This window comes from Parasteatoda tepidariorum, chromosome 3, assembly GCF_982258835.1.
Source record: "Parasteatoda tepidariorum strain Cologne lab strain chromosome 3, Ptep-v5.0, whole genome shotgun sequence".
NCBI lineage: Eukaryota > Metazoa > Arthropoda > Arachnida > Araneae > Theridiidae > Parasteatoda > Parasteatoda tepidariorum.
Window position 1 is genome coordinate 18,561,309 of NC_141757.1, and position 27,969 is coordinate 18,589,277.

Below are 27,969 nucleotides of genomic sequence, written 5' to 3' on the forward strand. Positions count from 1 at the left end.
CTGAATGAAATATTGAACCAATTATTTTTTTAGTAGTTAAATATAAAACACTTGATTACTAAACATATTGATTTTCCTAAATTGACTACTAATACTAAATGATCACGAAACTAATGTCTCAATTTGAAGCCTAATGCAATATAAAACATTTAATGTATTTAGATTATAGTATTTATTCGTTAGTTAACTAATTTAACTATCTCTCAGCGCTTCGAGTATTTTGGATGTTCCTTAGCGTTTCTTATTTTTATTACTGAAAAAAAAACCCCACAAATATTGTTTTGATTTATTCTATACATTTATTTTTACATCATTGAATTTAATTTCTTGAAAACTAAATAAATATAAAAATTTAAAATAACAGGTTGAATATAATGATTCCTTCTATTAATATGTTTGTAACCCATATTTTTCTTAAATGGCTAGTGGGGAAAAAGAGGTACATTTTGCTTAAACCAACATTATGATTCTAGTTAGATTTCAACGTCAATTGCCCACAATACTTCTTCACAATTATTTATTTCTTCCGTTCCATTTTTCTGCACTTCACCAGATTCAAAGCTATACTTCTTTTATGCACCCCAAGCGAGTAAGAACTTTTGCAATTATCTATTGGGTGTACAAACTAGTTCGGTCCATTTTTAAAAGATGGCTCTGCTGTTATGAATGTTTCACAGTGACAGCTGGTTTCGGTGGTTAAGGTCAAAAGTCGTAAAAAATGGTTTGGAAACTCTCAAGTGGGATATTTTACCCCACCCGCCGTATTCGCAAGGCATTGCTCCTTCTGATTACTGGTTATTCCGACAGATGCATCTCGATTTGGCAGGTCACCAGTTCACTTCTTTCGCAGAAATCGAAAATTGGATCCTATCTTGGATCGCCTCAAGAGACGAGACATTTTTTCGAGATGGAATTTGAAAATTGCCTGAGAGGTGGGAAAGAGTAGTATTTAGAGATGGACAATACTTTGATTAATCTGTTCACTCATTTTGTTCTGAAATAAATGCATTGTTGACTACAAAAAAATAAGGCCGAACTAATTTGTGCTCCCAATAAAATTATTATATAAAATAATGCATCATTGTATAAAATGAGACATGATTTTTTATAATTTTCGCTTAATAATTAATTCACTTACAGACGAAGTCTTTTTATATTTTATAAAAATTATTATAGAGGAAAAGCTCTTAACGAAAATACATTAGCAAGTTTACTTATTTTTGTGAGGACATTTCGAATGCCACCATAAAAAATGAAACTATTCTTTTTTTTTTCTTCGTTACATGCTTATTTCGTATCTGTGTGGGTATCGATTTAAACACTATGATTGAAGAAAGGAGAAATGCCTTTTTTTTTTTAAATTTTTACTTTTTGCTTGGTAGCTTACCCTGAAAGCAATGTACGTAATAATGCGCTTTTTCTTCAATAACTAATAATATTTTTGTTCAATAACTAAGACTATAGTTAGCTAAAATTGTCAGAGTGGAACGTCATTAAAGGATTTTTCAAAAGGAAAAAAAATGCAAAGAATAAACTTATTACTTTAAACAGAAATACTTATTTAGGTATATAAGATTATTTAATTCCTTTATTTAAGAATCTTTTTGTTGTTAGACGAAACTATTTTAATCGTTTTTCTTTTTTTCTTACAAAGAGACTGAACTACTCAAATATTTCTTATCTGCAATGATAAAATAAAGAGTTTGTCTGTGTGTGCGTCTTTGTTATAATTCAAGAACTCTATTAAGAGTTCTGTCATCCTAAAATTTTGACATATTTTGCGTCCGATTTCGAAATTTTAATTAATTTGTTCGGTAGGGCCGTGAGTAAAAAATTTAAATTTTCATCCACTTAGAACTCGCCATTGATAAAAATTAAACTGCTGCAGACGATTTTCTTTCTTCCAAATATTTAAAAGAATTCATCAGTGATATTTTACTCGCATCAAAAAAAGAAAAAGAAAAAAGAATTATTTTTTGTTCTTTACGGCAGATGAACTTTATGATCTGCATAAACCTGATAGCCTTGGCGAATCACGTCTCCAAATTAGTATTCCTGAAGTTACCACGCGTTTATATGTTTACGTTATGCTTTAAAAATAAAAATTTATAAGACATAATTTAAAATCAGCATGATTTAAAGAAAAAAAAAGTTATGTATTTAAAGGGAAAACTAATGGAGAAACAGAACTAATTTGTAAAGGAAAAGTCCTTGTGTAGAATCGGGGCCCCCTTAGTTTACCGACAAATTGCACAATTGTACAATTTTGCTGAAACTACGTTTCTGATATGATGATGATGCTTAATTAGTTTAAATAGCTTTAGTTAAAATAATTTTGATATTGTGCTTTTGTAAAAAAGATATAAATAAAAAAAATGAACTGGTGAGTTTAGACAAAATAGACGAATTAAGGAATGAATAAAACACTTTTGATTTGTAATGATTGAAAAATTGTAGCTCTTATATAAAAAGAATCTCAAAAAATATTACTTTTTTTCTCTCCCTTAAACTGTCAAAAATTTCAGATAAAATTACGGTATAAAGTACCGGCATTTCAGGTGCATTAACCGTAAAATTCGACTTCACGGTAAAATATTATAGCGTAATTTTTACAGTAATATTGATTTAATGAGAGTGATTCAGTGATTTTACAGCAACTATCACTGTAAAAATTACAGTACATCAGATTTTTCTTCTACAGCATTCACAGGTAAGATTGGATTTTACGTTAAAAAGTATCTGCACCGAGTGCTGGTTCTTTTTACCGTAATTTGATCTGGAATTTTTTACAGTGTTTCTTGAATCCACATAGCGATTTTCGCTCTTACGTAATTGAAAAGAACAAACCATTTAAGACAATTATTACGCAAAAACATTCAAGCACACATTGACTTATTTTCTGAGATTTTTCCTTTTTTAAGGTTTCAGAACAATCATCATACTTATTAAAAACAATCTTAATTGTCTCAATTTTAATCTTAATTCTGTACTGGTTATGATACATATCGACAATATTATTTTATTCATGATTGAAATATGAAAATTTCAATTACAGCATGTTATATTAAGTAGTTGGATAAATAACTTAGATTTTTAGACTAAGATTATAACTATTAGATCTACTTAGATTTTTAGACTAGGGCAAATTACGGCCAGCGGGCCAACTCTGGCCCCCCGGAAGGTTTCATCCGGCCCCCGCGGACAGAATTTTAACTTGCCGATCCGTGGCGAATATAAACAATATACATTATCCATCCATTTTCTTGTCTACATTGTTTAAAGCTATTTCTGTTCTTTCTTTTTTAAACAAAGTACTGATGACCTTTTCACTTTCTCTATTTTTGTTCTACAAAACATAAATTGATGGAAATAGTTAGCACAGAGAGCTTCAATTGGTAAAATGTTGAAAGCAGAAGTTCTTTATAGAATAGCCGTAGATTAGCTCCAACTAGTGTTTGTCTTTCCCGAGGAGCAGACATATGGAATCTAATATAGGTGAAATGTACTTCACAAGAGGCAGACTACGCATCTTTAAGTTCCAACGAGCGGATGTTTCTGCCGGCGCGACCTCTAACATTATTAACGGCATATGGAAAGATTACACACATACAACGTCATTGTAAATAATGGTGAAATTATTAAATGTATAAAGTAGCTACTACTTTTTTGAGTTATTTCTAAAAATTTTTAACCCCAAAATGGCAACTAAAAAACACAAAGTTTATGTAGAGTGCCATGCGTTCAATGATGAATTGACTTTATTTTATTTCAGAAGATAGAAGTCTTTACTAGGCCCACCACCAAAAAAGTTTGCCCATCCCAGGACTAGATTATAATTTTATTAACGAAAAATCTTGTGTAATATCAAGCCTGTTATTTTTATGGGTAAGAAAAATAATGTGTATTACTCTTGACCGATTTTTTGGCCAAACTACTGGAAACATGTTTTGTAGAATGAAATTTCCTTTCATGACCTGGATGTCAAATGTCTACATTTATAGAAAAATAAATTTTATTTATCCAGAATATTTTGTGGGGAATATTTACTTTGTTCAAAATGCAAAATATAATGTTTCTAAATGGCTAGCACATTTTAAAGGGAGTCTTCAAATCCCGTAGTTTTAATTTTTCAGACTATGCATAAAATGTATAAATTTTTGGTTGAAGTATAATGCGCATCAACATATGTGTAAATGTATGTCATATTCATGAAACACTAAAAATTTCTTTGTCAAAATTTAATGAAGTTTTGATTGAATTATAGTGCCCGACGAAATATTTGTAAATGTACTACCCGGCATTGCCGTTCAGCTTGATCATCCTTACTAGAATATTTTTTGAACTTTAATCATCTGAACTTTGTCATCTGAACTTATCATTTGAACTTTAGCATTAGCCAAGAAAATCTGCATTTAATTTTTTTTCCTATTTTTTTCACTCTTCTCCAAACCTAACACCTGAATTTTTTAAGCTATTATGTTAACCAATTTTTTTCACCGGCTAGCTGTTACCCGCAGCTTTGCCCACTGGAATGTATTTTGAATTCAAACTGTATATCACAATCTATAATCTATATACCGTAATCTAACAGCAGCTGAATATAAAGAATTTCTTTCTACAATCTCCGGATCACGGACTTAAGGAAATGGTGAAATCAATTCACCGAGTGCAGCTTTATCTGAATGCATAATCTAATTTGTATAGTAGCCTTATTTGATGTATTATCCTTTGCCTTATTGAAGTATTATAGAAATTCCATTTACGAAAATGAGGCAATATGATTAAACATCACATTTTTTATTTATATTTTAACAGAAGTATATAAAAGGGAAACAATTGCAGAAATTGTATAACCAACCATTAAAGAAGTCGATCATATACCATTAAAAATGAAGCTCCTCTGTCTCGTTCTCATTTCAAGTTTGGCATTCCTTTGGGTAAGTATTTTAATTTATTTTATATCCGTCGTTGAACAGCTGACCCAATTTTTGGGTATACGACTACTAAAGTTCAACTCCATAGTCTTGCAATTTTGAACCAATCCAGAAGACAAGGAAACTCCTGAATCAGTACCCCTAGAGGTATTGATTTGTTATGGGAACATGGAGGACTTTGAGACTCGACAGATTTAACGTGCATCTGTTACCATTTACTACACGGGGAGTCTTCAGCCGGCGGGGATCGAAACCGCGAATTCTTGGACATGGGCACAGCGTCCTACCGACCAGGATATCCCGGCATTTGGTTAAGTATTGTGAAAAAAAAGTAACTTAAAAGAATACAAAATATTTAATTCTATAATAACAGAACTTTCTTTAATAAAAAAACGCGCTTAAAAACAGCAGAATTTTCAAATAAAAGAATAATTGAAACAATCTTTTCTTTATTGCTTCAAGTAGCTTGAAGGCATTATTTTCGCCATCTGATATATTTGTTTAGGGCCATTCACTCAATATAGCAACTCCGGTCAAAATTGAGAAAGTGGTTGGAAGTAAAAAAATTAGGAAAACTAATAATTTAAAATTTATTATATTTATAACTTTCAGCAACTGTTTTCGACTATTATTATATAAAATGATATATAATGATAAATATTTAGTAAAATTTATTTTTGCATGGAATTATCTTTGGATATGAGAATTTTATAATGGTGTTTAAAAAGTCTTCTGTTCTCTCAAAAAGTTGGCGAAATACGCAAAAAGTTAAATTATCATTAAGTTGTCCAAACTATCGAGCTATCTCCTGATTCAACTATTGGGACCATATTTCCCAGATTGAGGCTACTGCCTATATTTTAGGGGTCAGAAATCTGAATCCATTAAGAAAAATATAAAATATCGTCTGATCAATCAATTAACGTCTGATCGATTAATCAATTATCAATTAACGTATTTGAGGTCACCCCTTCAAAAATTTGAGATTGAGTCCTAGAACGTGAAGATCGATTCTGTGGCGGAATAGGCCAAATCAGCACAGTCCTGAAACTGTATCGTTTTTGTAGATTTTCTGCAGATTATTTTCAGTTGGATTAGATCCCTATAATAATTAGATCAAACGTTCTTCAGAGTGGTCCGTTTACATTTCACTTTCCGTTTACTGTAAAAAGAAATGTTCGAAGAGATGCTTAAATTACGACAAGAGACAGAAAGAAATTAATAAATGTATGACGAATGCAATACAAGGAAATTATTGCAAAGAAATTAATTAGGTCTACAGTTTTTTTTACAGTAATTAGTATTAGTATTATATCATCCTTTCCGGAGGTTTTATGATATTAGATTAAACTAAACATATTTCTAGTTCATTCTATCAAAATAAAAATTAATTATATCCAGTTTTATTAGGCATTATCGCCTGTAATTAACTCTTTCTGTTGGTAGTAGAAAACTATTTACACAATACCTATGGTAGGTATTTTAGAATCGATATTAGTACAATTAGAATCTATTGGAAAAGCTAATTAGCCTGCATTCAGTAGTAAATATTACTAAAATTAATTTAGCATTATTTTCATCAACAAAAAAAAACAAAGCGATTTTTTGTAGTTTTCCTAGAAATACAATTAATTTTTCTCCAATAATTTGGCATTTCACTTCAAAACTTATTACTTTTATTTTAATTTGTGTCTATTTTCAAAATTAATTTATTGATATTCTGATAAATAATTTGTAGTAACAGCAATATTTTAGCAATCAATTGTTTGCGAAATAATGCAGCAGTTATATTAATTAAATGCAGCAGTGTAAAAAATTCCGCATCGAATTGTGTTAAAAGTACTGACACTCTGAGTGGATCATTTGTAAAATCCATCTTTACCCTAAATATTATTCCGTAATTTTTATAGTAATATTTATTTAATTACTACTTTTCAGTGATTTGATTTATTGATGCAAAGAAACACGTGATTTCATAAACCCTTTCAGATTACTAGTTCGATGACGTCATCCCCGAAAATTATCGCCATCGCCAAATTATTAACGTTAATTTTACTTGTGATTTACTAACTTACTTTGAAATTGAAAGATATGTAATTCCTAAAACTGTGTGACGAAACAAATATTTGATGTATTAAAGCTGAAGGCTAGCAAATCCCTCAAAATATATAATATATACTTTCCTTTAGTGGAAGAACAGATGGTTGAAGGAATTTATTAAACTAGTGGGCCGCGCCCCCTGTTCGCTAACGCTCGCCAACCCCCGAAAATTGCTACGCAATCTTATATGGTTTGCTTCGCAAACCAAGCTCGCTTTGCTCGCTACTAACTTAGGTACTTTGAAAATGCACAAAATTTTAAGAATTCAAAACAATCATTCAAATCTAAATAAAAATCTTTTCAGCAATTACTAAGTCGTTAAAATAAATTTGAATTCAAATAAATGACATGAAATTCGTTAAACCTATTAGAAATGTGCTATAATATAAAATCTTAAAGCGTAGCAGCACGTTTGACACTCATTTTTCAAAGAATAACTAATAACAATAATAAAGCAAATAAATTCGTGATATAAATCAAAAATCATCAAATAAATTCGTAATATATAAATTCGTGAAAAAAGGCGCTTTCGACTAAATACTAAAATAGAGATCTATCGACAAAGACTACTCACTTTTGCCCAGCTTAATAGTATGAGATTGCTGCAGCTGATAGGGTGAATTTCGGAAGAGATCACATTTGATGAGAATGCTCTCTCTGGTTATTTCCGTTTCCGTTTTTAAAAGCGCTATATGTTGAGCCACCTCAGCTAGTTTTGGCACGTGACATTTTCAGCTGCAATCATTGGTCGATTTTCTAGCGTTGCCATTCGGGGAGTTGTAATAAGGCTTTTTTTGTAGCCTTGTAAGAGAAATATATATATATATATATATAGACAGTTTAATATGCCGCGTCTTCGAAAGTGCGGATCGGTTCAGAATTGGTGCGGATCGGTTCAGAATTGCGAATTTTCAAGGTACATAATAATTCTTACAAGTTAGTATTTTGAGGAAAATATTTTTTAAAAAAAATCAGTTTCTGAAATTAAAATAATTTTTAGTGATGTCTTATTCTCGGAAATCAATGGTTTTGTTCCACCAACTATATTTATAGGCACAGGTTTAAGAAATTAAATAAATTAAGCTTGAGTTTATCTCACCAAGCCACTAAATTAATCTTGCAATCTGAGTTAATGAAATGAATAGTTATTTACTAATACTGTGGGAAATGAAACTGTCTACTTATATTGCGTAATGCAAACATCATTGTAAGAATACTTGCTACCACACAACTTCAGACAAACTTTTTAAAAAAAATATAAATAGCATGTAGTGTGGTGAACAAGCGATGATTTTTTTGCATGAAAATAATTTTTGAAACGATATTTTAATTTCATTTTATTTCTGATCTATTTTCTCAAGACTGCTGACGCTAGGTGTTCTAGGAACAGTCAATGCGAAGATGACGAATGCTGTATCGATACTATAATTGAAGGAGAGTGTAGAAAAAAGGGGACAATAGGTAAATATAATAACCTCTATACAAGTACCTAATCACGCACAAAGACTTTTGATTTCTTCCTGCACTTAATTGAAATGATATTTGTATCAATCAAAGCAAGTAAAATGCAGGACAAATCGTGATAAAACGAAAAATCTAAAATTTTTTTATGTTTTCTGTTCAATTGATGAATAACAAAATAATACTACTGTAGTATGTGTTTTAATTTTAGATTGATGAAAAAACGAAATGCTGAGATTTCTCTTAGAACATTTTGAATTTATACTTCTTATACGACTTCCAACAAGGTTGCGTTAAACGTTTAAAGCTACATTTTTATTGGCCGGGAAATCACGTGGTAGGATCCAGTTTTCCCTCATTCATTTCCGTTTTGTTTTGGTACTCACTAGCATAAAAATAATAAAAGTCATAAAAGTATTCGCGATCGCAACGAACTATAGGGGGCGTTGTTGTATGTAATACCTGCGATTTCTATATAAACAGTCATTCATTTACTCTAGAGACGTCTTTAATGTAGCGTGTATAGCATTGCAACGTTCCTTCTTTATCGTAGCTAATTAAATTTAAAAAAAAAACGCTTAATATCCTTTCTTATGCAAACGAAAACAAAATGGTATCTCTTTTTTTTTAGCGAAGGAACATCCAAAACACATCGGAAAAATATTTGCACATAAACAGAAAAAATTATGTATATTCTTATAAGAGTTAAAACCTAATGCCCGAGAAATAGTTTTACTAAATTTGTTGATATAACATGAAAGGCGTATTTAAACTTCACATTCCATAGTTTTAAGAATCATATTACTTCAAAAATAACTATGAACAAAAAGTATACATAAGCCTCATAATTTTATGAAATTTAATTTAGTAAAAAAAGTTTTTGACAACAATTTTAATCAAAAAATTTCAAGTTTCAATAAAAATCATTATTTAGAAACTAAAAAACGTAAAATAAAGATTGCTTACGATACAAAGCAAAAAAGAAAAAAACCAATTCTAAAAATTCCTTACATTAAAATAAACAGCTTTAATGTTTTTTCTCTCTTGATTCATAATCGGACGCAGAAAGCCATTCTATAGAAAACTATCATCAAATAAGGAAAAAACTACTTAAAAGTAAATTTTGCTTTTTAAAAAAATTAACACTTACCTGCTTTATAAGTCAGAAAAATTCCAAAATGATTTGTTCTTTGATTTTTGTTACCATTTTTTAGTGCTACGAAAATGCGTCTTTGGGATTTGCCAAAAATAGAACAAGATGCAATTTTATTTTTTCAGGAGCGAAATATTTTGCCCATTGTCCACCAAAATCCGATAAACTACTTTGATTTTAAATAAAGTGTTTCATTTTATGATTTGACACAAAAATTTTAGGTGTAGAAAGGCGGCACTTAAAAACCGCCAAATCTGTAGCTGCTGTGGCGTTAATACATAAGTATCGAATTTTTATTCATACTTTTCTGAATCATATTACTTGAAACATTAGAATATGCAAGAAGTATACGTAAACACATAATGTTATACCATTTATGTTTTTGAAAAAAGTATTTTGACAACAATTTTTATCAAAAAATTATAAACTATAAAACGGAAAATAAAGAATTCTTAAGATAAAAACGATTTTAAGAATTCTTTACATTGAAATAAAAACTTTCATATTGTTTCTTTTCTTATTATTCTTATATATTTCTTAATCAGACGTAAAAAAACCATTCTGCAGAGAACTATCATCAAATAAGAAAAAAAAAATTTGCAAGCTAATTTTTTATTATTAAAATCATAACACTTACCTTCTTTATAAATCCGCAGAGTTCCAAATGAAATGTTCTTTGTTTGAAAGTTTTATTTTCAAATAATATGTATATAGATTATCCCTTTATTACTTTTAGATAACGTACCACACATCAAAATTTTATAATTGTAAGATCTCGTTATGAATTTGAATATGTAGCTTAAAAACAGAACAGCTGATTTCTAGTTGAAATTATGTATTCTTTCAAAATTAAAAAATACTTACCAGGAAAACGATAAAAAATTCATTAATCATCAGCACAAATGACACTATTTCAAGTAATTTGGTTGACTCTTTATTGTTGTTTTCTGAATTATCTAGATACAGAAATATATACAAATATATTTCTGTATCTATAACAAAGAAGAAAATTCTATAACTATTGCAGTTCTTGACATTCTGAATTCACATTTATTTATTGGAATGACGAAAGCAATGTTGACTTCATTTTAATTTGTAGTGAATTGAAGACAGAAAAAGTTATTTTACCGTAATATACACATCTGTAACAGCAAGTGATCACCAAATTGTAAATTATGTTGTTGGTAATAGAAAGGTAAAAATTATGGAGAAATTGTTCTTCAAATGCTTGGCGTGTTCTGCATCAATGTTTGGCATGCACTGGATAGTTTATCAAGTTCTTCAGCTTTTCCTTTGGGAAATTTTTATTTTTATTTGCTGCTAAGAAAATGGCATAGAAAATTTTCATGGAACTAAATGAAAACGTGATAAATTAATGTCTGATATTTACAGGCTCCCGCTGGAGGGCGTACTTGAGCGTTGCGATCGCGAATTGTTTTTCAATAAATATTTTTTTAGTTTGTTTTGATACACATATAATTTAATAGGGTAGTACTTTTTATTTTCAAATTTAGTGGATAACAATTGTAAAAAATGAGTGAAAACAATCCCACGGACAATTCGACAGATTTAAGGTTATGTCAAGGTACGTCTCTTGCAAATATCAATTGATTGTTAGGTTTTCTCTTCTGAAATTAGATTATGACGTATTCGCATACATTATTAATACAAATACATTTTCCAGGGCGAGCCGAAGAGGCAACTACAAGCACTTCCACTGGTTCAAGAGGTCCACGAGGGAAAAATGCACAACATTACCGTGATTACAGAACACGGAAGAGAGCGGAACAGGAAAAACAGTCGTTGAATAGAACTAGTGATCCTTCTACGACTGCTGATTCATCTACAATTAACGTCGCAGGTTGCGAAGTTTAACTTCTTCCTCGCGGAGGAACTCCACGCACTATTTTTTTTTATTTTACAAACATTCGTCTAAAATCAACAAACTTAAACATAATCGGTTGTCCTCCGATCAAGCTAGCTAGCTAAGAGTCAGAAAGGGTCAGAACCAGTTCTTTATCTGACGGAGAATATTTATACAGAGATCACAGGCTTACTTTTCCCTGAAGTCTACTTACTTGCCAAGCTGGCGGTAAGACTGGTGAGAGTGGCGAGCACCGCACATTCACCCCTCCCAGTGTATCACTTACTATACTTTTTTGGAAAACGCATAGTTCTTCCAAACCTATTTTCGTCCTCCTGCATTACATGAGTGCATGGTATTTCTCACTCTACAGTCTTTGTGGTTCCAGAAGGTTGTAGCAGTTCACTTTCAAGGAAAGCAGATTTCTGACGACATATAGAGATTGTTTATTTTCAACCTCTAATGTCAACATCAAAAGAGAAGGTCTGATGGTAGAAATATATTTCTTTAAATCCTCAACAAATTGGATTGGGGAGGTGTCCATTTGAGTAGAAGTGTTGTTCCGTAAACGAGCTCTGCGAATGATGACTGCAAATCTTTCTTATACACTGCTCGAAAGCCCGACAGGATAGCTGGTAAGGTGCCTAACCAATGGTCTGTAGTGTAAGCCTTGAGTGCAGCTTTCAAGGGTCGGTGTCATTGTTATTACTTTGGGGACGGTAAGGTCAGGATCGAGCTCTTTTGATGACCAGGAGATGTGCTACAGTTTTGAAAAGTATACTTTCGAACTGATGACCCTGATCTTCCGTTATCACTCAAGGTGATTCAAATCAAGCTATCCAGGTTTTAAAGAAAGCACAGTTTCCACCCATATAGTATATCTGTCGATCATTGTCAAGCAGTATGAAAATCCTTTAGATGGTGGTAATGGGCCAACGATGTCAAGTTGAATAGGGTAAAAGCGTTTCAACGTTATTGGGGTCCCGCAGTGGACTGATCGTTAAGACGCGGTTCCCAGCAGATCACCGAAGTCAAGCATCACTGGCTGCGGTCAGTGTGTGGGTGGGTGATCACTTGGATCAGCCTGCGTAGGGACCGAGGGTGTGCGGTATTGGTCCTCGTTTAGTTGTTCTACCGTAAAGTGCTCGACTTCGCGTGCTGGTCGTCGGGCTACCGATGCTGGGGTGCCATCACTTCTGCAGAGGATTAAAATTGTGATGGCATGTCTTCGGATCATCCTGAGGGATGTTTCCCAGACAGTCGCCAATAGCCCATTGTGCAGCTCTAGTGCGACATAAATTAACTACAACAACAACAAATCAACTTTATTGGGAAATTAAAAATAGGAGATTTAGTATGCTTAACTATTTTTGATTTTTAACATGGAATTCAATGTCTAGACCACATATTACAATCTTTTTAAGGTGGGCTAAATAAATCTATTATAAATTAGTAGAACTATCATAATATAAAATAGAGTACGTATCTGGAACATTTACTTCTTCAAAATATAAATTTTGAGGCTTCTTGATTAAGCTGTTTAAATTGTTGACATCTCCCAGAGCAATTGGCTGTTTCACTGTAATTTCTTGGATTTGGCATGTTTATAGATGACACTCTTGATAAAGCACCTGCAGTTGTTATAGTGTCAGAACCATTTAGGTGTCGTATATCTGTTGCAAACTGCGATATAAAATCTAATTGATGAGCATGTTGAGGTAAAACCTATCTATCTTCTGCTTAAATGCGTAGGTGAGCGGTTTGTGATCCGTAAACAAAACATTTCGAACTTAGAGCATGTACCTTAATTGTTTGATTTTGCGACAAGTAACTCTCTATCATTAAGTGCTATAGCGTCTTACAGTTTCGTATAACTTGTTCGAAAAAAAAAATTGCTAACGTCTGAAGGTGTTCGTTTTCTGTTTGAAATAAAGCTCCACCAGTAGCGAAATCTAAGGCATCTAAATTTGCAACTTGCATTACTAAATTTGCATCTGTGTTAGGATGCGCAAGCAGCATAATGCTCGCTAAACGTAGCTTGCAGTTTTGAAACCCGCTTATGACCTGTTCTGACTAGTTAATCATAAGATTTTCATTACGCTTAGAGCCTTTCAAAAAATTGTTTAAATGAGTTTGGTAATGAGCTGAGTTGTTGTTGTTGTAGTTGTAGTCAATTTACAATGGGCTATTTGCGATGGTCTGGGAAACATCCCTGAGAATGATCCGAAGACATGCCATCACAATTTTGATCCTCTGCAGAGGGGATGGCACCCCCGCTTCGGTAGCCCGACGACCTGCACGCGAAGTCGAGAACTTTACGGTAGAACAGCTTGACAAGGACCAATACCACTCACCCTCGGTCCCTACGCAGAGTAATCCAAGTGGTCACCCACCCGCACACTGACCGCAGCCAGTGATGCTTGACTTTGGTGATCTGCTGGGAGCCGTGTCTTAATGATCAGTCCACTGCTGGACGGTAATGAGCTGAGCGATGTTGGAAACGACGAAAAAATTTAGAAGTCCGAGAAATCTTCTCAATTCCTTGATTGGTTTTGGCTGAGGGTAACATAAAATAGGGTCTACTTTATCGGGTAATGGTTTGGTGAAATGGTTAGGCTACAAGAAAGTTTTGGGCGTTTTGGGTTGCATCAAAAAATATATCGGAAACCTTTAGAAGTTTACAACAAATGCTACAAGTAAGTTTTGGGTGTTAAATACAGCAGCAAAACTTCAAAATTTCTTTTATAACTTTCTTAGCTTTCTCTTTGATAGGCGTGTGAAAACGTTTTTGATAAAAAGTTATGTAATAAAGAAGTTTAACAAATGATAATGACAGCATAATTATTCTCTTAATATTTGAATTTTAAACATAAGTGATAAGAACCTGAAAAACACCAGAAATGTTTTACCTGCCTCTACTCTATACAAAACGTTTTTTCTTATGTTCAGTATGCTATTTTTACTCTTCTCTTATTTATGCCCTGAACTGAAGGTGTATAAGTGTATGCCCTGAACTGAAGGTGTATTTAGTAAGATAAGACTAATTACAGAGGAAGTATAATTTCCACACCATCAAAATAGGTGGTAAATATTAAACTTTTTATACAGACTAGAAGACTCCACACCCTGATCGCTTCGCTCACCAGTCTACAGGATCATCCATCATTGTTCTTGTTTACTCTCACAAGTCAATTATTTCCACACAAAAAAGAACACTTTTACACAGTATACAAATATTGAATTTTACAAGTTTTACACAAGAACATTTAACTAATATATTAATGGAAACGAAATTAACGATCACCTGCATTTGTTAAATAGACTGTTTATAGTTTAACTGTTTATAGTGTAACTGTTAGATAGACACCTGCATTTGTTAGTAGAATAATTTGTTCTTGAAGAAAAAAACTTAACTCAAGGAATACATGCTATGTTAACCAATATGAAGAAATAAATGAGAATTAATGACAAACTATTCAAATAGGTAACGGGTTTGCTCAGAAGCACTACTGCAATTACGTAGTACAAAAATTCTATCTACAAGTCCTGCTGTGCCTGGAGTTTAAGTATGATTTCATAAAAAGAGCACTTTATTTTTCCGAAGTTGTAATTCAGTTCTGACGTTTTCTAGCTTGCAAAAATAAAGATGGATATTAAAAAAATAATTTTTTGGATTTTAACTGAGTTAAAACCGAAGTTATTTGACTTGCGCACGATAAAATAAATTTTAAGTACGATTTACCTGGAAATAACTGCTCTTCAACACTTCTCAATTTTTCATGATTATAACAAATACTACTGTTTATAATCAGGATGAAGATGGTTTCTTTCAGCCGTAATAACGAAATTACAATTGAAGAAGAGCTCAAAAAAGTTAATATAATTAAGTAAGTGTATTTACAGAGTATAATTAATGTTACAAAAACTATTGGGTGTGAAGATTTTTGTCGCACGGTGAACCTTGATTTCGGTTCGACAATTTTTCATCCGGAAGTTTATTTTAAAGCAACATCGAATTTCGAATATGTACATTTCTCTTATACTAGTTGTAAAAATAACACATTTTAGTCGGTTTAGGTGTTTCTGTGATTATTTATTGTATTGATCAACAGGAAGGAAGAGATTTTGATATAGTATTCTAAGAAATTATTTAATAAAAAGTAAAAAAAAAATGAGGTTTGAAGCTCATGCGTACCTTCAAAAACAACATAGGGGGCAAAAAACTATAAAAACGACCCTTACGGCACTTCTAGCGTTAAGTCTTTAAAAATACTTGAACTAAATTATCTAATATTAACTTTTATTTACTCCCTCGTACTTCGTGCATATTTTTCAACTATCGACCGTAAATTTAATTTTAAGTCTTACAGTTCTTAAAAGAATTCAGAGAGAAAGAAAAAAATACCTAAAATTGAAATAGTTTTCGAACATATTGGAATTTTGAAAAATACTTGTGTACTTCGTGTCTTTAATAATGAAAGAAATTATTGCTGTTCTAAATTACACTGTCAGAAATTAATATTTAGTAATGAACGTTTAAAATGCCGACCGGCTGTGAAGGGGGCAGGGAACTGTCCTTGCATCAGAAAGGTCCTGGGTTCGAATCCCGGGCAAGGCATGGATGTTTCTTTCTCTCTCTGTGTTCTCTATATCCTTTCTCCTTTGTGTGTGAATGTGACCCGCCCTATAAGCGGGTTGTGGTTGTGTGAAAGACGTGGCAATTCGAACTCCTTTCCATAGATGGCGCCACTGAAAAACTGGAACAACCCCACCCCACTGCCTAAACAGGCATACAACAAAATAAATAAATAAATAAATAAATAAATAAATAAAGAAATAAATAAATAAAACATTTAAAATGCAGCTAGAGATGCGCGCGCGTGTATGTGATCTACTTCTTAAAAGGGATTGTTGCAAAAATATGTATAGTGCTCTATATATATAATCAGAACAATAATTCCAAGTAATTGTTTTAGGCAACATATTTATATTTTTCTGGTCAAAGGTGCTCAACCTTTAAAAGCCACGTCTATCCTTTTTATTGTCCGTGCCAGGAAGGTCTTGATTGCCATGCTATTAATCTGGTAATTGCTGATATATTTTTCAATTAATTTTTTAACATTTTGGTTACTTTTTTAAATACATCTTTTATCTCAGAATGTGTGTGAATAATTTAATCTTAAAATCATAAAATAAATGTTAAATTATATTTATTATTCTCGTTAAAACATTAAGTTAATTTTGAGTTAGTTTTTTTTTTCATTGAATTAAAAATATTATTTTTTACTTGATGAAAGTAGAAATTGGCGCCGTATTTAAGGCAAAATAAAATGAACAATCGAATCTTTTCAAAATTTTTAGAAATTAAATAATAAAATATTACAAATTTCTTATATTCTAACACTTTACTTCAATGAAATTTACAATCGATTGATGATTAAAAGACTGAATTAGATAAAAATATACATTGCATTACTCGCAAGCAATCTCTTGAAATCGTTAGTGAAAGTATTGACGGTAGGTATTGACTTATTCTTTTTATATTTATCAATGTGATTTTTTTGAATATGTAATATAGAAATGTTTAATAACTAAGTTGTTATAATGTTTGATGTAGGTCTTTTTGTATTACTTTATCATTTTTAAATATTAAATAAAAAAATACTTCATAGATATACGTCAGTAACAATAATGCTTATATATTAAAAAAAACTAATTAAAGCTTGTGCTTTTTGTTATTTAAAAATTAAAATAAAAATTATGAAAGAAAAGAACATTAAAATACCTAAACTATTTGTAGATTTAAGGGTATTTTTTTGTATTTTTCTCCATTAATGTGGAGTTCCGCGGTGGACTGATCGTTAAGACACGGTGCCCAGCAGATCACCGAAGTGAAGCATCACTGGTTGTGGTCAGTGTGCGGGTGGGTGACCACTTATAAAAGTTTGCGTAGAAGCCGAGGGTGTGCGGCATTGGTCCTCGTTAAACTGTTCTACCGTAAAGTGCTGGACTTCGTGTGCAGGTCATCGGCCTACCGAAATGGGGGCGACATCCCCTGTGCAGAGGATTAAAATTGTGATGGCATGTCTTCGGATCATCCTGAGGGATGTTTCCCAGACAGTCGCCAATAGCCCATTTCTCAGCTCTAGTGCGACATAAATGAACTACACCAACAACAATCATTACTATGAGTATTGGATTGTTTCAGAAAATTTTGAAACTGCGCAGTAATAACGTTTAATATAAAGATAATAAACATTACTACTATTGCTCAAAAGTTTTGTAATTTTTGAAGAATTGATTTAATTTTCTCTTTTCATTAAATGTTTTTAACTTTTAAACAGGAAAAAGAAAGTAAAAATGTTTTAAAAAATATTAAAAAATCCAAACTATTAAAAGCTTATTCTTCTATTATTTATCAGTATGATAATTTGAATATGCCATAAAGAAATATTTAACAGCTATGCAGTTATAATATTTGATTAAAAGTCTTTTAGCATTACTATATCATTTTAAAATATTAAGGAAAAAATACTTCATAAATATTTAGTAAGAGTTAATAGTTATATTAGAAAAAAATTATTTGTGTACTAAAGCTTTTTATTTAAAATTGTTTAATTTTCATTTATAGAGTAGGGAGAGCATAGTAAGTATTCTCTGAAACATAGAAACATTTTTTTTGTAATTTTTGAAGAATTTATTTAATGATTTTTTATAAAATGCTTTTTAACCTTTAAGTAAAAAAATCAGAAAACATTTATTGAAAAAAAAAATACATTAATAATCCATAACTACGTGAAGTTATCTTTTAAGAGATCTTTTCTTGGCCTTGAAAAGCAATTTTTCTGCCTAAAACATTCCAGAAATGGTCCATGGAATAATATCTTTTTATATAGATTGCTTCTTTATCCTCTGAAAATCCCCAATGATCTGTGTGAACATGCATTGTAATCCTTAAAAATTATCTTAGGAACCAACGTAGATTCTGAAAATACTTATATGGGACTCTGAAATGTACTCCATATAATTCAGAGAATAAAGGTGGAATTTTGTACACTGCATATGATAATAACGGTGAAAAATTGAGAATTTTGCTCCTATATAAGAAAGCGTGTCTCACAGCAAATATCTGCAACCAACGATTCACTGGTCAAGATAACAGCACTTTGGCCTCCCGGGTCCTTGTTTCTCTTCGCATGAAAACGAGACAGGAATCATAATTTTGAATGAATCAGAATACACCGAAAAGAATATATACCATTCATAAATACACAGAAAAGAATAGTATTTTATTACAATTAATAAAAGTTTGAAGTTATTTGCATAAAGGAATGTTAATTTCTAATGATTAAAATTACTTATTATTATGCAAAGATTCCCTCCCTCTAAAGAAACTACATGAACTTAAATTTGATAAATTTATGTAATCAGGTTTCATTGTTTATAAATGTTCTTAAATATGTACTATAACATTTTAAAAATATGTATTATATTCAGAACAAACTATTTGGTCCTAAAATAAAAGGAAAAATTCTTTATATATAAATATATTGATTCTATATTAAATTAATATATTAAAATAAGCATATGAGCCAATTTTTATGTGATTTAGATTTTATGGTACATATTTTTCCTTTATATAAAATACACATCATCTTAACCATTTCTATTTATGCGTCTTTGGGTGAAACCATTTAAAAAGTCATGACAGCAAAATTCATTAATTATTAGCCATTGGAAACTTAATACAATCTACGGATGAAGACTCTGAGACTTGTTGTCGTTAGATGGACGATGGTTTGTGTATAAATCCGTTAACTTTGGTGTCGTAATCATGTGTGGCATAAAGGCATATCTTCTGTTTATCTTGAGACAGAAATCTGGAAAAACTGCCTCGTCGGAAATATTTATATTAGAAAGATTTCGTTGCCTGAGATTGGCAAACATGCGTGTGCTTATTTCTTGGATGGAATTCAGACCCATTTAATGAATTACTTTTTGATACAGTCTCCAATAAAAATTTCGGATAATTTGTTGTACTCATTTGTAATATCACTGGATTAATTGTTATTCTATTCAACAACAACTTTACAAAATAAAGGATTTTAATACGGAATGAAACATTAATATTTTTAAAATTTTTTCAAAAATTTTGTAAAGCTAAGTAAGTAATTTATAATATTCTGCTCCTATAGTAAAAAAAATCCACTCCCCAAATTTGAATTAAAAAAAGTTCTTATTTTTTGTATCAGCTTTAAGCGAGTTATTAGTTGCTTAATGTTCAAGGTGAGTGGTGACATCTTTTAGCTGATTCCGCCACAGAAGTTTTTCTTGCAATATTTTTTTAAGATTTTGATATTTTTGTTTATCTTGTAAACACTTCTTCTGATATTGTAGATTTGATTTAGTATTGATTGGAAAGAAATTTTTAATACCTCAAAACTTTCTTTGCCATCGATAGCCACTTATTTTTCCAAGCAAATAATTTTTTTAGTCTTTTACAATCTAGGAATTCTAAGCCACTATTATTATCGAGAATAAGAAACAAATTCTGTCTGTCATTGCGAAGACTCGAATAGATAACAAGTATATTTGTTAACGTGTTAGTGCAAATATTAATATATTGAAATTAATATACGCGCCCATATTTTAAAGGATTTAGATTTTATGGTACATATTTTTCTTTTACAAAAAATACACATCATCTTAACCATCACTACTTATGCCTCTCTGGGTGAAACAATTTTAAAAGCCATGACAGCAAAATTCATTAATTATTAGCAATTTGGAAACTTAATACAATCTACGGATGAAGACTCTGAGACTTGTTGCCATAAGATTAAAGCTGCTTTATGCATAAATCCATTAACCTTGGTGTCGTAATCTTGTGTGGCATGAAGGCATATCTTCTGTTTCTGTTGAGTCAAAAATCCAGAAAAACCGCCCCATCGAAAATATTTATATTAAAAAGCAATTCATAAAGATTTCGTATCCTGAGTTTGACAAACACACTTGTGCTTGTTTCTTGGATGAAATTTAGTCCCATTTAACGAATTATTTTTGATATAGTCTCCAATTAAAATTTTGAATATTTTTTTTTTGCTCATTTGTAATATCACTGAATTAATTGTTATTCTATTCTACAACATGCAAACTTTACAAAATGATTTATAAATGATTTTTGTGTGGAATAGAACATTCATATTCGGCAAATTTTATAAGACTAAGAAAATAATTTATGATATTATGTTCCTACAGTAAAAAAATCGATTCCACAAATTTGAGTTAAAATAGGTTCTAATTTTTTGTATCAGCTTTAAGCGACCCTTAGGAAAATTTGCCATAGAGAAGCCTATGGTAATCTATGGCAACCTATGGCTACCATAGAAATTTGTATGGCAAGACACCCTACGCCTATGGTTACCATAGAAATTTGTATGGCAAAACCCCATAAGCCTATGGCTACCATAGAAATTTGTATGGCAAGATACCATAGGCCAATGGTAACCATAGAGGCTTGTATGGCATTTATATGGCACGTCACCATTCTCCTATGGCAACCATAAAAATTTGTATGGCAGTACACCATAGGCCAATGGTAACCATCCATAAGGACTTGTATGGCATAGGGAAAAGCTGATCTAGATCCCCACCAACGAAACAACATCTCCTATGGAGTCCTCAAAAACATCTTCTAAAAGAAAGAAATATCCATTTTTTCTCCCCGAAGTTAATTAAATTCAACATGTACTCCCACAAGGCATTCCTGGTGAGTCTTTTTCGGACTCCGGGAGGCCAATTTTTCTATTTTTGAGTGTTTGAAATCCAATGTTCCATTGATTTAGGCTTAGAGTATCAGACCGCCATATTAACGTGTCATCCACTACAAGTGGAATCTTTCGCTAACTTTGGCTACTTATTTTAATATTTTTTCGACCTCATTCTTGGTCAAAAACATTTTATTGCAAATGCCTATGCGATTATCTATCTGAATTTATTAAGTTTTTAACTACCGGCTGTCTGGTACTTTTATTATCGGTATCTCATATGTCAACATCAAAGTCAGTATTTACATTCTCATTAGTTTTTGATTTTAATTCCACTTAGGTTCTTACAATTCATTTTTACATTATCTTACATATGTTAGGGCTTTATATTTTTATTTTGTGTTTAATTTTTGCTTGCTATAAAATTGTTCTTTATCATGTCTCTGCGTTTTACTATCTTACAACTAATATTTCTAAAGTATCCATATATACTTGTACAATGTTCTGTTACATATTTATACATAGCTTAGGGTCATCACTTAACTAGATTTGCTGGATTACTGGTTGACAATTATTTTGCTTCAATATCATCAATGGGACAGTCCCTGGCCATATCATCTGCTGCTGTTACCAAAAATGCTTTTAACAATTTAATCTTTCCTTAAGTGTACAACTTTTTCGTCATAGCGATTTCCTTTATCCAATTAATTTTTATTTATTATCCCTGACCAAGTGTCAAGTTGTCAATAGCAATTATTAATTTTTCCAATTTTAATCATGTCTTACACATGTTTCGTATTTACCAATGTTTCTATATTGCGTTCTCTTTTTCAACTGTGCTTAACACAACTCAACATAAATTTTCTGAGTTAGCTTAGTATTACATATCAAAATTTAAAAAATTTTCATACTCGCTCCGACCATCAGACCATTATTCTTTTAGGTTCCTCTAATATCTGACGCTTATCTAACTAATTATGATACCAATCAATCAAATTAACGTTTTTTATACTCGCTCCGACTTCCAGACCCACTTTCTATTTTCTAGTTTTTTTCAGCTTTAAAAAATATAGGTTGATTGTACTCAATATATTTTGTTCCTAATCCACATAACCAATATTTTCCCCACTCGCTCCGACCACCGGAACCATTTTCTAACAGTTAGTACCAACCGTTCAATATTTATTTGAATAAGAGCAACATTCAGAAAGGATTCTGCAAGTAAAACAGGGGAAGTTTATCAGAGAAATTTAAAAAAAAAAGCTTTCTGTGTACAATTATTAAGTTTTGAATTTTTAATATCCATTGCGAAAGATTCTTGTAAGTAATTATTTTTTGATGTATGGTAAAATATCAACGAGAAATGTTGCCATAGCTGTATGGCAAAGGTGTACCATAGCCTATGGAAAAATGTTTCTTCATAAGATGTGGCACATCTTAGTTTTATGGCAAAAATTTGCCATATAAAAAAATGCCATAGGATATTCCTATGGGGTTTTGCCATACATGTATGGTAAAAATATGCCATATAAAAATGCCATAGGATATTCTTATGGGGTTTTGCCTATGGCAAAATTTTGCCATACATGTATGGAAAAATTTTTCCATACGCATATGGCAAAATTTTACCATAGGCAAAACCCCATAGGAATATCCTATGGCATTTTTTATAACAAACCTATGGCAAATTTTCCTAAGGGGAGTTAGTACTTGCTTAATGTTCATGGTGAGTGGTGACATCTTTCAGCGAATTCCGCAACAAAATTTTTTTTACAATAATTTTTTAAGCTTTTGATATTTTCCTGTAAACAATTCTTCTGATATAGTAGATTTGATTTTGTATTGGTTGGAAAGAAAATTTTAATACCTCAAAACTTTCTTTGCCATCGATAGCCACTTATCTTTGCAAGCAAATATTTTCTTTAAGACTTTTCCAATGTAGGAATTCTGAGCCACTATTATTATCGAGAATAAGAAAAAAATTCTGTCTGTCATTGCGAAGACTCGAATAGATAACAAGTATATTTGTTAACGTGTTAGCGCCGAGCTGTTACCAGTAGCTCATTAGCAGAGACATGACATTTATTTTAGACTCTGCTTTTGAATCAAATTTGTGATAAAGTTATACATTTAAATATTATATTTAACTGAAAGGGAGATTATAATAAAATAACTGTCGCATCAAAATTAAGTATATTTCATTTATAATATTTAACAATCTCAATTATATGCACGTCGCCTATTGAAAACATCGTCGGGTTTTCCTTCAACTTTAATGAGCAGTAATAGATTTTTTCAGTGATCAAATTGAAAAATTAGGTGCATTTAACTTTTGGTAAACTTCTAATTTTTGAAACACGCACTTCAATTATCACTAGTTCACTAAAAATGATTTAGTTCCAAAAGTTGGTAAACGAACTTGAATAAGTTTACCCTTGTCTCTAGGCCTATATTCAGTCCTGAATCAAATTGAATATGATGCATTTTCTAGACATATTAGTTGATCCAGAAACTTTGGAGTACTATAAATTGTCGCTATAACTTACCAATATTTAATGTCAAGAGTCCAAAATATTATTCTTTAAAGACATTTGCCATTTCTGGAAATAGCTGAGGGTCCTTTAAGAAAAAAGCCATCAAGTCATGGGAACCTTGTCCATATATAGCCCTCTACAATAGTCAATTTGATTCATTATTCTTGGACTATTTTATTGTGATGTTAAGTATTTCATGATTTTACTATCGTTTTTGTCATAGTTTGATAAATTTTCACACAGAAGTAGTGTGGATTTCTTTTGATTCTACTTGAGTTGCCCAAAGAGAGGCGTTTTTTTTTAAAACTTTTGTTATTATTTAAATGATACTATTTGATGTTTCAAAATCGTTAAAACTAAGGATTATGTTGCGAGGATATGATGCAATCACAGGCATTCAATTAATCGCACTGCTTTTCTTTTATTAGGAATTGAACGTCAAATTGATTTTCTGAATTCTATTTTTCTTTTTCCTAAAATAAAGTAATACACATTTCTTAACTAATCGCTTACTTTCTGAGAAATGATATTTATTATTTTAAATCAACTTTTAGGTATATGAAGAAGAAATATATTACATACTTTAAATAAGAAAAAGCAAAAAAAAATTTTGAACATTTTTAATTGTATTTCTTAATTAGTAAAAATAAATTAAAAAGCTCTCATCCGCACTTATACGCATAAGTAATAAAAGAAGGTGCTGCTTTTAAGGAAACCATAAAATCTAATCGATTGATATTGTTGATCATGAAAACACGTGAACAATTTGATTTGATTTCACCTGAATTAAATCTTTTACACTAGAATAAATCTTACTTCTTGAAGTTATAAGTTCTGTAATACACTAACGTTCAAAGTATTAGGAACAACACATTTTTTTCTGACAACTCAAAAAATAGACAACAAAAACCAGTAAATGTTTTTATGAAAACACGAAGTATGACGAAAACGATGATACAAACTCAATAACAATATTTAATGGGAGTAGCAGCAAATTGAAAAAAACTTAGACAGTAAGCTGGCCTTTTTAGAAAGGTAGGTTCACTGTAAAAATTTCCGGATCGGATTCCTGTAAAAAGTTTCGGCATTGAGTTAATTTACTTTACTGTGAAGTATTACGAAACAAAAAACCTAATATACCGTTATTTTTACTGCAATATTTTCTTTATAACCAATTAAATTAGTACTGCTGTTTAAATAAAGATAAAAATTTTACGGTAAAAAATTGTTTTGAGTTAAAATGGATTTTACGGACACTGCACTCATGTTGCCAGCACATTTTTTTATCTTAATTTTATCCTGATATTTTTTACATTGTTACAGTTGTATGCTAACATTGATGGTGGTGCTGCAATAACAACACACTCTCACGTAATTTATGAATATGACAGAAATTTTAAAATTAATTTAGCTTGGAGTATATTATGGTATAGTACAGTAATTTTGCTACTTACTCCCCGATCTAAGATCACAAGGAGCCTGTCTCAGTGTAATAGTGATATTTATTGTCCCAATATCTTAAATTTATTGTGCAAAAAAATACGTCATTATCGTTAATAACAAAAAGGCTTGTTCTGAGTACATCACTGTTATCTAGATGTTCAACTTCTTTTTGAATTCTCTAAGGCATCTCTTTTGTCACATTTTGATACTTTTTAAATACAGTTTCCCTTAATTAAGGATATAATTTCTTGAGTTGTCTTGATTTCTTGAGACACGAATATACTTGTTAAAGAAATGTTAATTTTTTAAAATTTTTTTTAAAATCTTTAATCTTACTCTTTTTTAAATATTTTGCTGTTAGATTAAAATTAACTACGTCTTTTTCAGAGTACCGCCATCGTTAAATCACAGGTAAGGAACGCAAACACTTTTTGCTTACTTAAATATGAAAAGTGGCTGTTGTAAACATTTATAAAAACATTGAAGTAATGCACAAAAAGCACTTATTAGATATTTATCAAAAATTCTATTCTAATGTGCTATATTTTTTTAAAAATAATTGTTAAAAATTTGAAATTGTATAGACTTATGATTTTATTAGTCAGTAAATTAAGGGAGTAGATAATTTATTTGTAATGAACCATTTACCTAAGATTCACTAATTCAATGTCACATCCAGTATATTTTAATTTGATCTCATATGGTTTCCAGAAAATAAACAGTTGATTTTAAAAACTTAAATTAAAGAAAAAAAAAATTATCAATAGTTTTGTACAAAATGGTAAAATTTCTTAAAATTTTGAGTTTGCGTAAAAAAAATAAATAAATAACTAAAAGTAACCTAATCGAAAGTAAAATAAGTGTATTCTATTTGTATGGTTTTAAATAACACAATTATTGTCCTCTTTCAGAATCGTGAAACTTGTAAAAGACCAGAAACACAGTAACACCTGAGTTAGTAAACAGAAGAAAGTAGCTCTAAAGCACTCCACAAAAGACAGAATCTATAAAGAATAATCAACAGAAAATCAAATTTTTTTAGTAACATGTTAGACTCAAGAATTTTGTTATCTACCTAAAATATTCGAGTTTCTAAAATTTCGAATTTCCAAAGATCTAATTACATTGATTTTATCTAAATTACGTTGCATAATTTATTGCGTTTAAAGGCATGCTAAAGCAATTATTTCACCATGAAGTATTATTGAGTATAATATATATTATTGAGTTTATAATACATTAATTTTAAATAAAGTTTTTTTCACAAATTCCTCTTTTTAAATTTTACCAATAAATTGTACCAAATATTTTTTAATACAGTTTAAGCTAAATTAGTTAACTTAAATTCTTAACTACATATGATAATGTTCTGCTGCTTGATTTGAAATTAAAACAGATCCTTACAATTAGTAAAAAAATTAGATGGTCATTTGTGTGCAATTTTTTGTAAAGCATGAAATTAATACAAGGAAACAATTTATTTTGATATTGATTCCAGTAAAATAATTCCAAAAAAATCTTAATTTTTATCAAATAAGTGCTAAACATAATATGAATTGTAAATTTGATTTCCTTCATTTTCGATTATTAAGAAAATTATTTTCTAATGATATCTCTATCATAACCGTAAAATGACGCACACGAAGTTATGGGAAATACCACATGTTTAATTTGATGCATAATAAATTATTAATCAGTGTAATAAAAATATGTTTTCTTGATTTCGTCTGTGTTTTCTCTTATAATTTACATGGGATGAAAATTATGAGATAAGTCATATTAGGAATCTTCCTGATTTCGCATAAGGCTAATAGTAACGAGACAATCAAATACTGTAACAAGGAAAAAGAAAATGATCCATCAATTTCAAGTGCAATTACATGTAATCACTAAAAGTTATTATCCGTTATTTTTAAATTCAGTTTATTAAGTAGTTGTATGTCATTGACAACGATCTGGAAAACATCCTGAGGATGATCTGCAGGCATGCCATCTCAATTTTTATCCTCCGAAGGGAATAGCTTCCTCGTTTTTGAAGGCCGACTACGAAGCCGAGCATCCCTGAGGATGATTCGCAGACATGCCATCCTAATTTTTATCCTCTGAAGGGAATAGCTTCCTCGCCTTGGAAGCCCGACTACGAAACCGAACATTTCATCACTAAACATTTTAACACGATTATTAAGAACGCAGCACTAAAATTTATATTTTTTTAAAATAATTTTCTTAATTTTTTCTTATTTACTAAATGTGGTGACAAGTTTCAAGGACAGACATAAGAATCCTTATAATACGAAACTTTCCTATTCATTTTATGACTAATAGCAATTGCCAATTGCTGCAGTTAGTTTCTGCGCTTATCTGTAAAAGTTTTAGAATCAATTTATAAAATAGAGTAGGACGGAAAAACCTAATTTTTTACTCCCTAAGTAAAATAAAAAAAATTATATAAAATTTTTTAAAATCGATTGGTTTGTTTATCACCTTCAAAATATACAAAAACTTATCTGATTTTTTAAGACCTCTTAAAATGTACAACCATTATTCTATTGCTTCTTATTCCTAATTTTAAATTAAAAAAAATAAGGTAATTATAATGTTATATTTATTTCATATTATAGACTGATAGAACAATGTAATTGAAAATGCTAATTATCCTATTTTCTTTCGATAGAACAAAATTTAAATGGTAAGGTTCTTGCAAGTTTTAAGC

At 30.7% G+C, this 27,969-nt stretch overlaps 1 protein-coding gene across 3 annotated transcripts; it reads left to right on the top strand.

Annotated features, from left to right (window-relative positions):
- The first annotated feature begins 4,762 nt into the window (after positions 1-4,762).
- LOC122271484 (U9-ctenitoxin-Pr1a-like) lies at positions 4,763-27,957 on the top strand. 3 transcript variants are annotated; one of them, XM_087158908.1, is made up of 6 exons: positions 4,767-4,937; positions 8,396-8,494; positions 16,510-16,596; positions 18,144-18,158; positions 25,644-25,667; positions 26,168-26,949. In XM_087158908.1, exons 1-6 carry the CDS (start codon positions 4,890-4,892, stop codon positions 26,201-26,203), a joined length of 309 nt encoding a protein of 102 aa, XP_087015034.1. In that variant the 5' UTR covers positions 4,767-4,889; the 3' UTR covers positions 26,204-26,949. The 3 variants fall into 3 exon arrangements, with proteins under 3 accessions (XP_087015033.1, XP_087015034.1, XP_087015035.1); XM_087158909.1 differs by lacking the exon at positions 26,168-26,949 and adding an exon at positions 27,931-27,957 and having other exon boundaries at positions 4,775-4,937; XM_087158907.1 differs by having other exon boundaries at positions 4,763-4,937; positions 25,644-26,949.
- The last annotated feature ends 12 nt before the right edge of the window (positions 27,958-27,969 follow it).

Coding starts and splice junctions, on each gene's coding strand:
- LOC122271484 (XM_087158907.1), top strand. CDS start 4,890: ATGAAGCTCCTCTGTCTCGTTCTCATTTCAAGTTTGGCATTCCTTTGG. Junction 4,938..8,395: donor CAAGTTTGGCATTCCTTTGG/GTAAGTATTTTA, acceptor TATTTTCTCAAG/ACTGCTGACGCTAGGTGTTC. Junction 8,495..16,509: donor GTAGAAAAAAGGGGACAATA/GGTAAATATAAT, acceptor TTATATTTTTCT/GGTCAAAGGTGCTCAACCTT.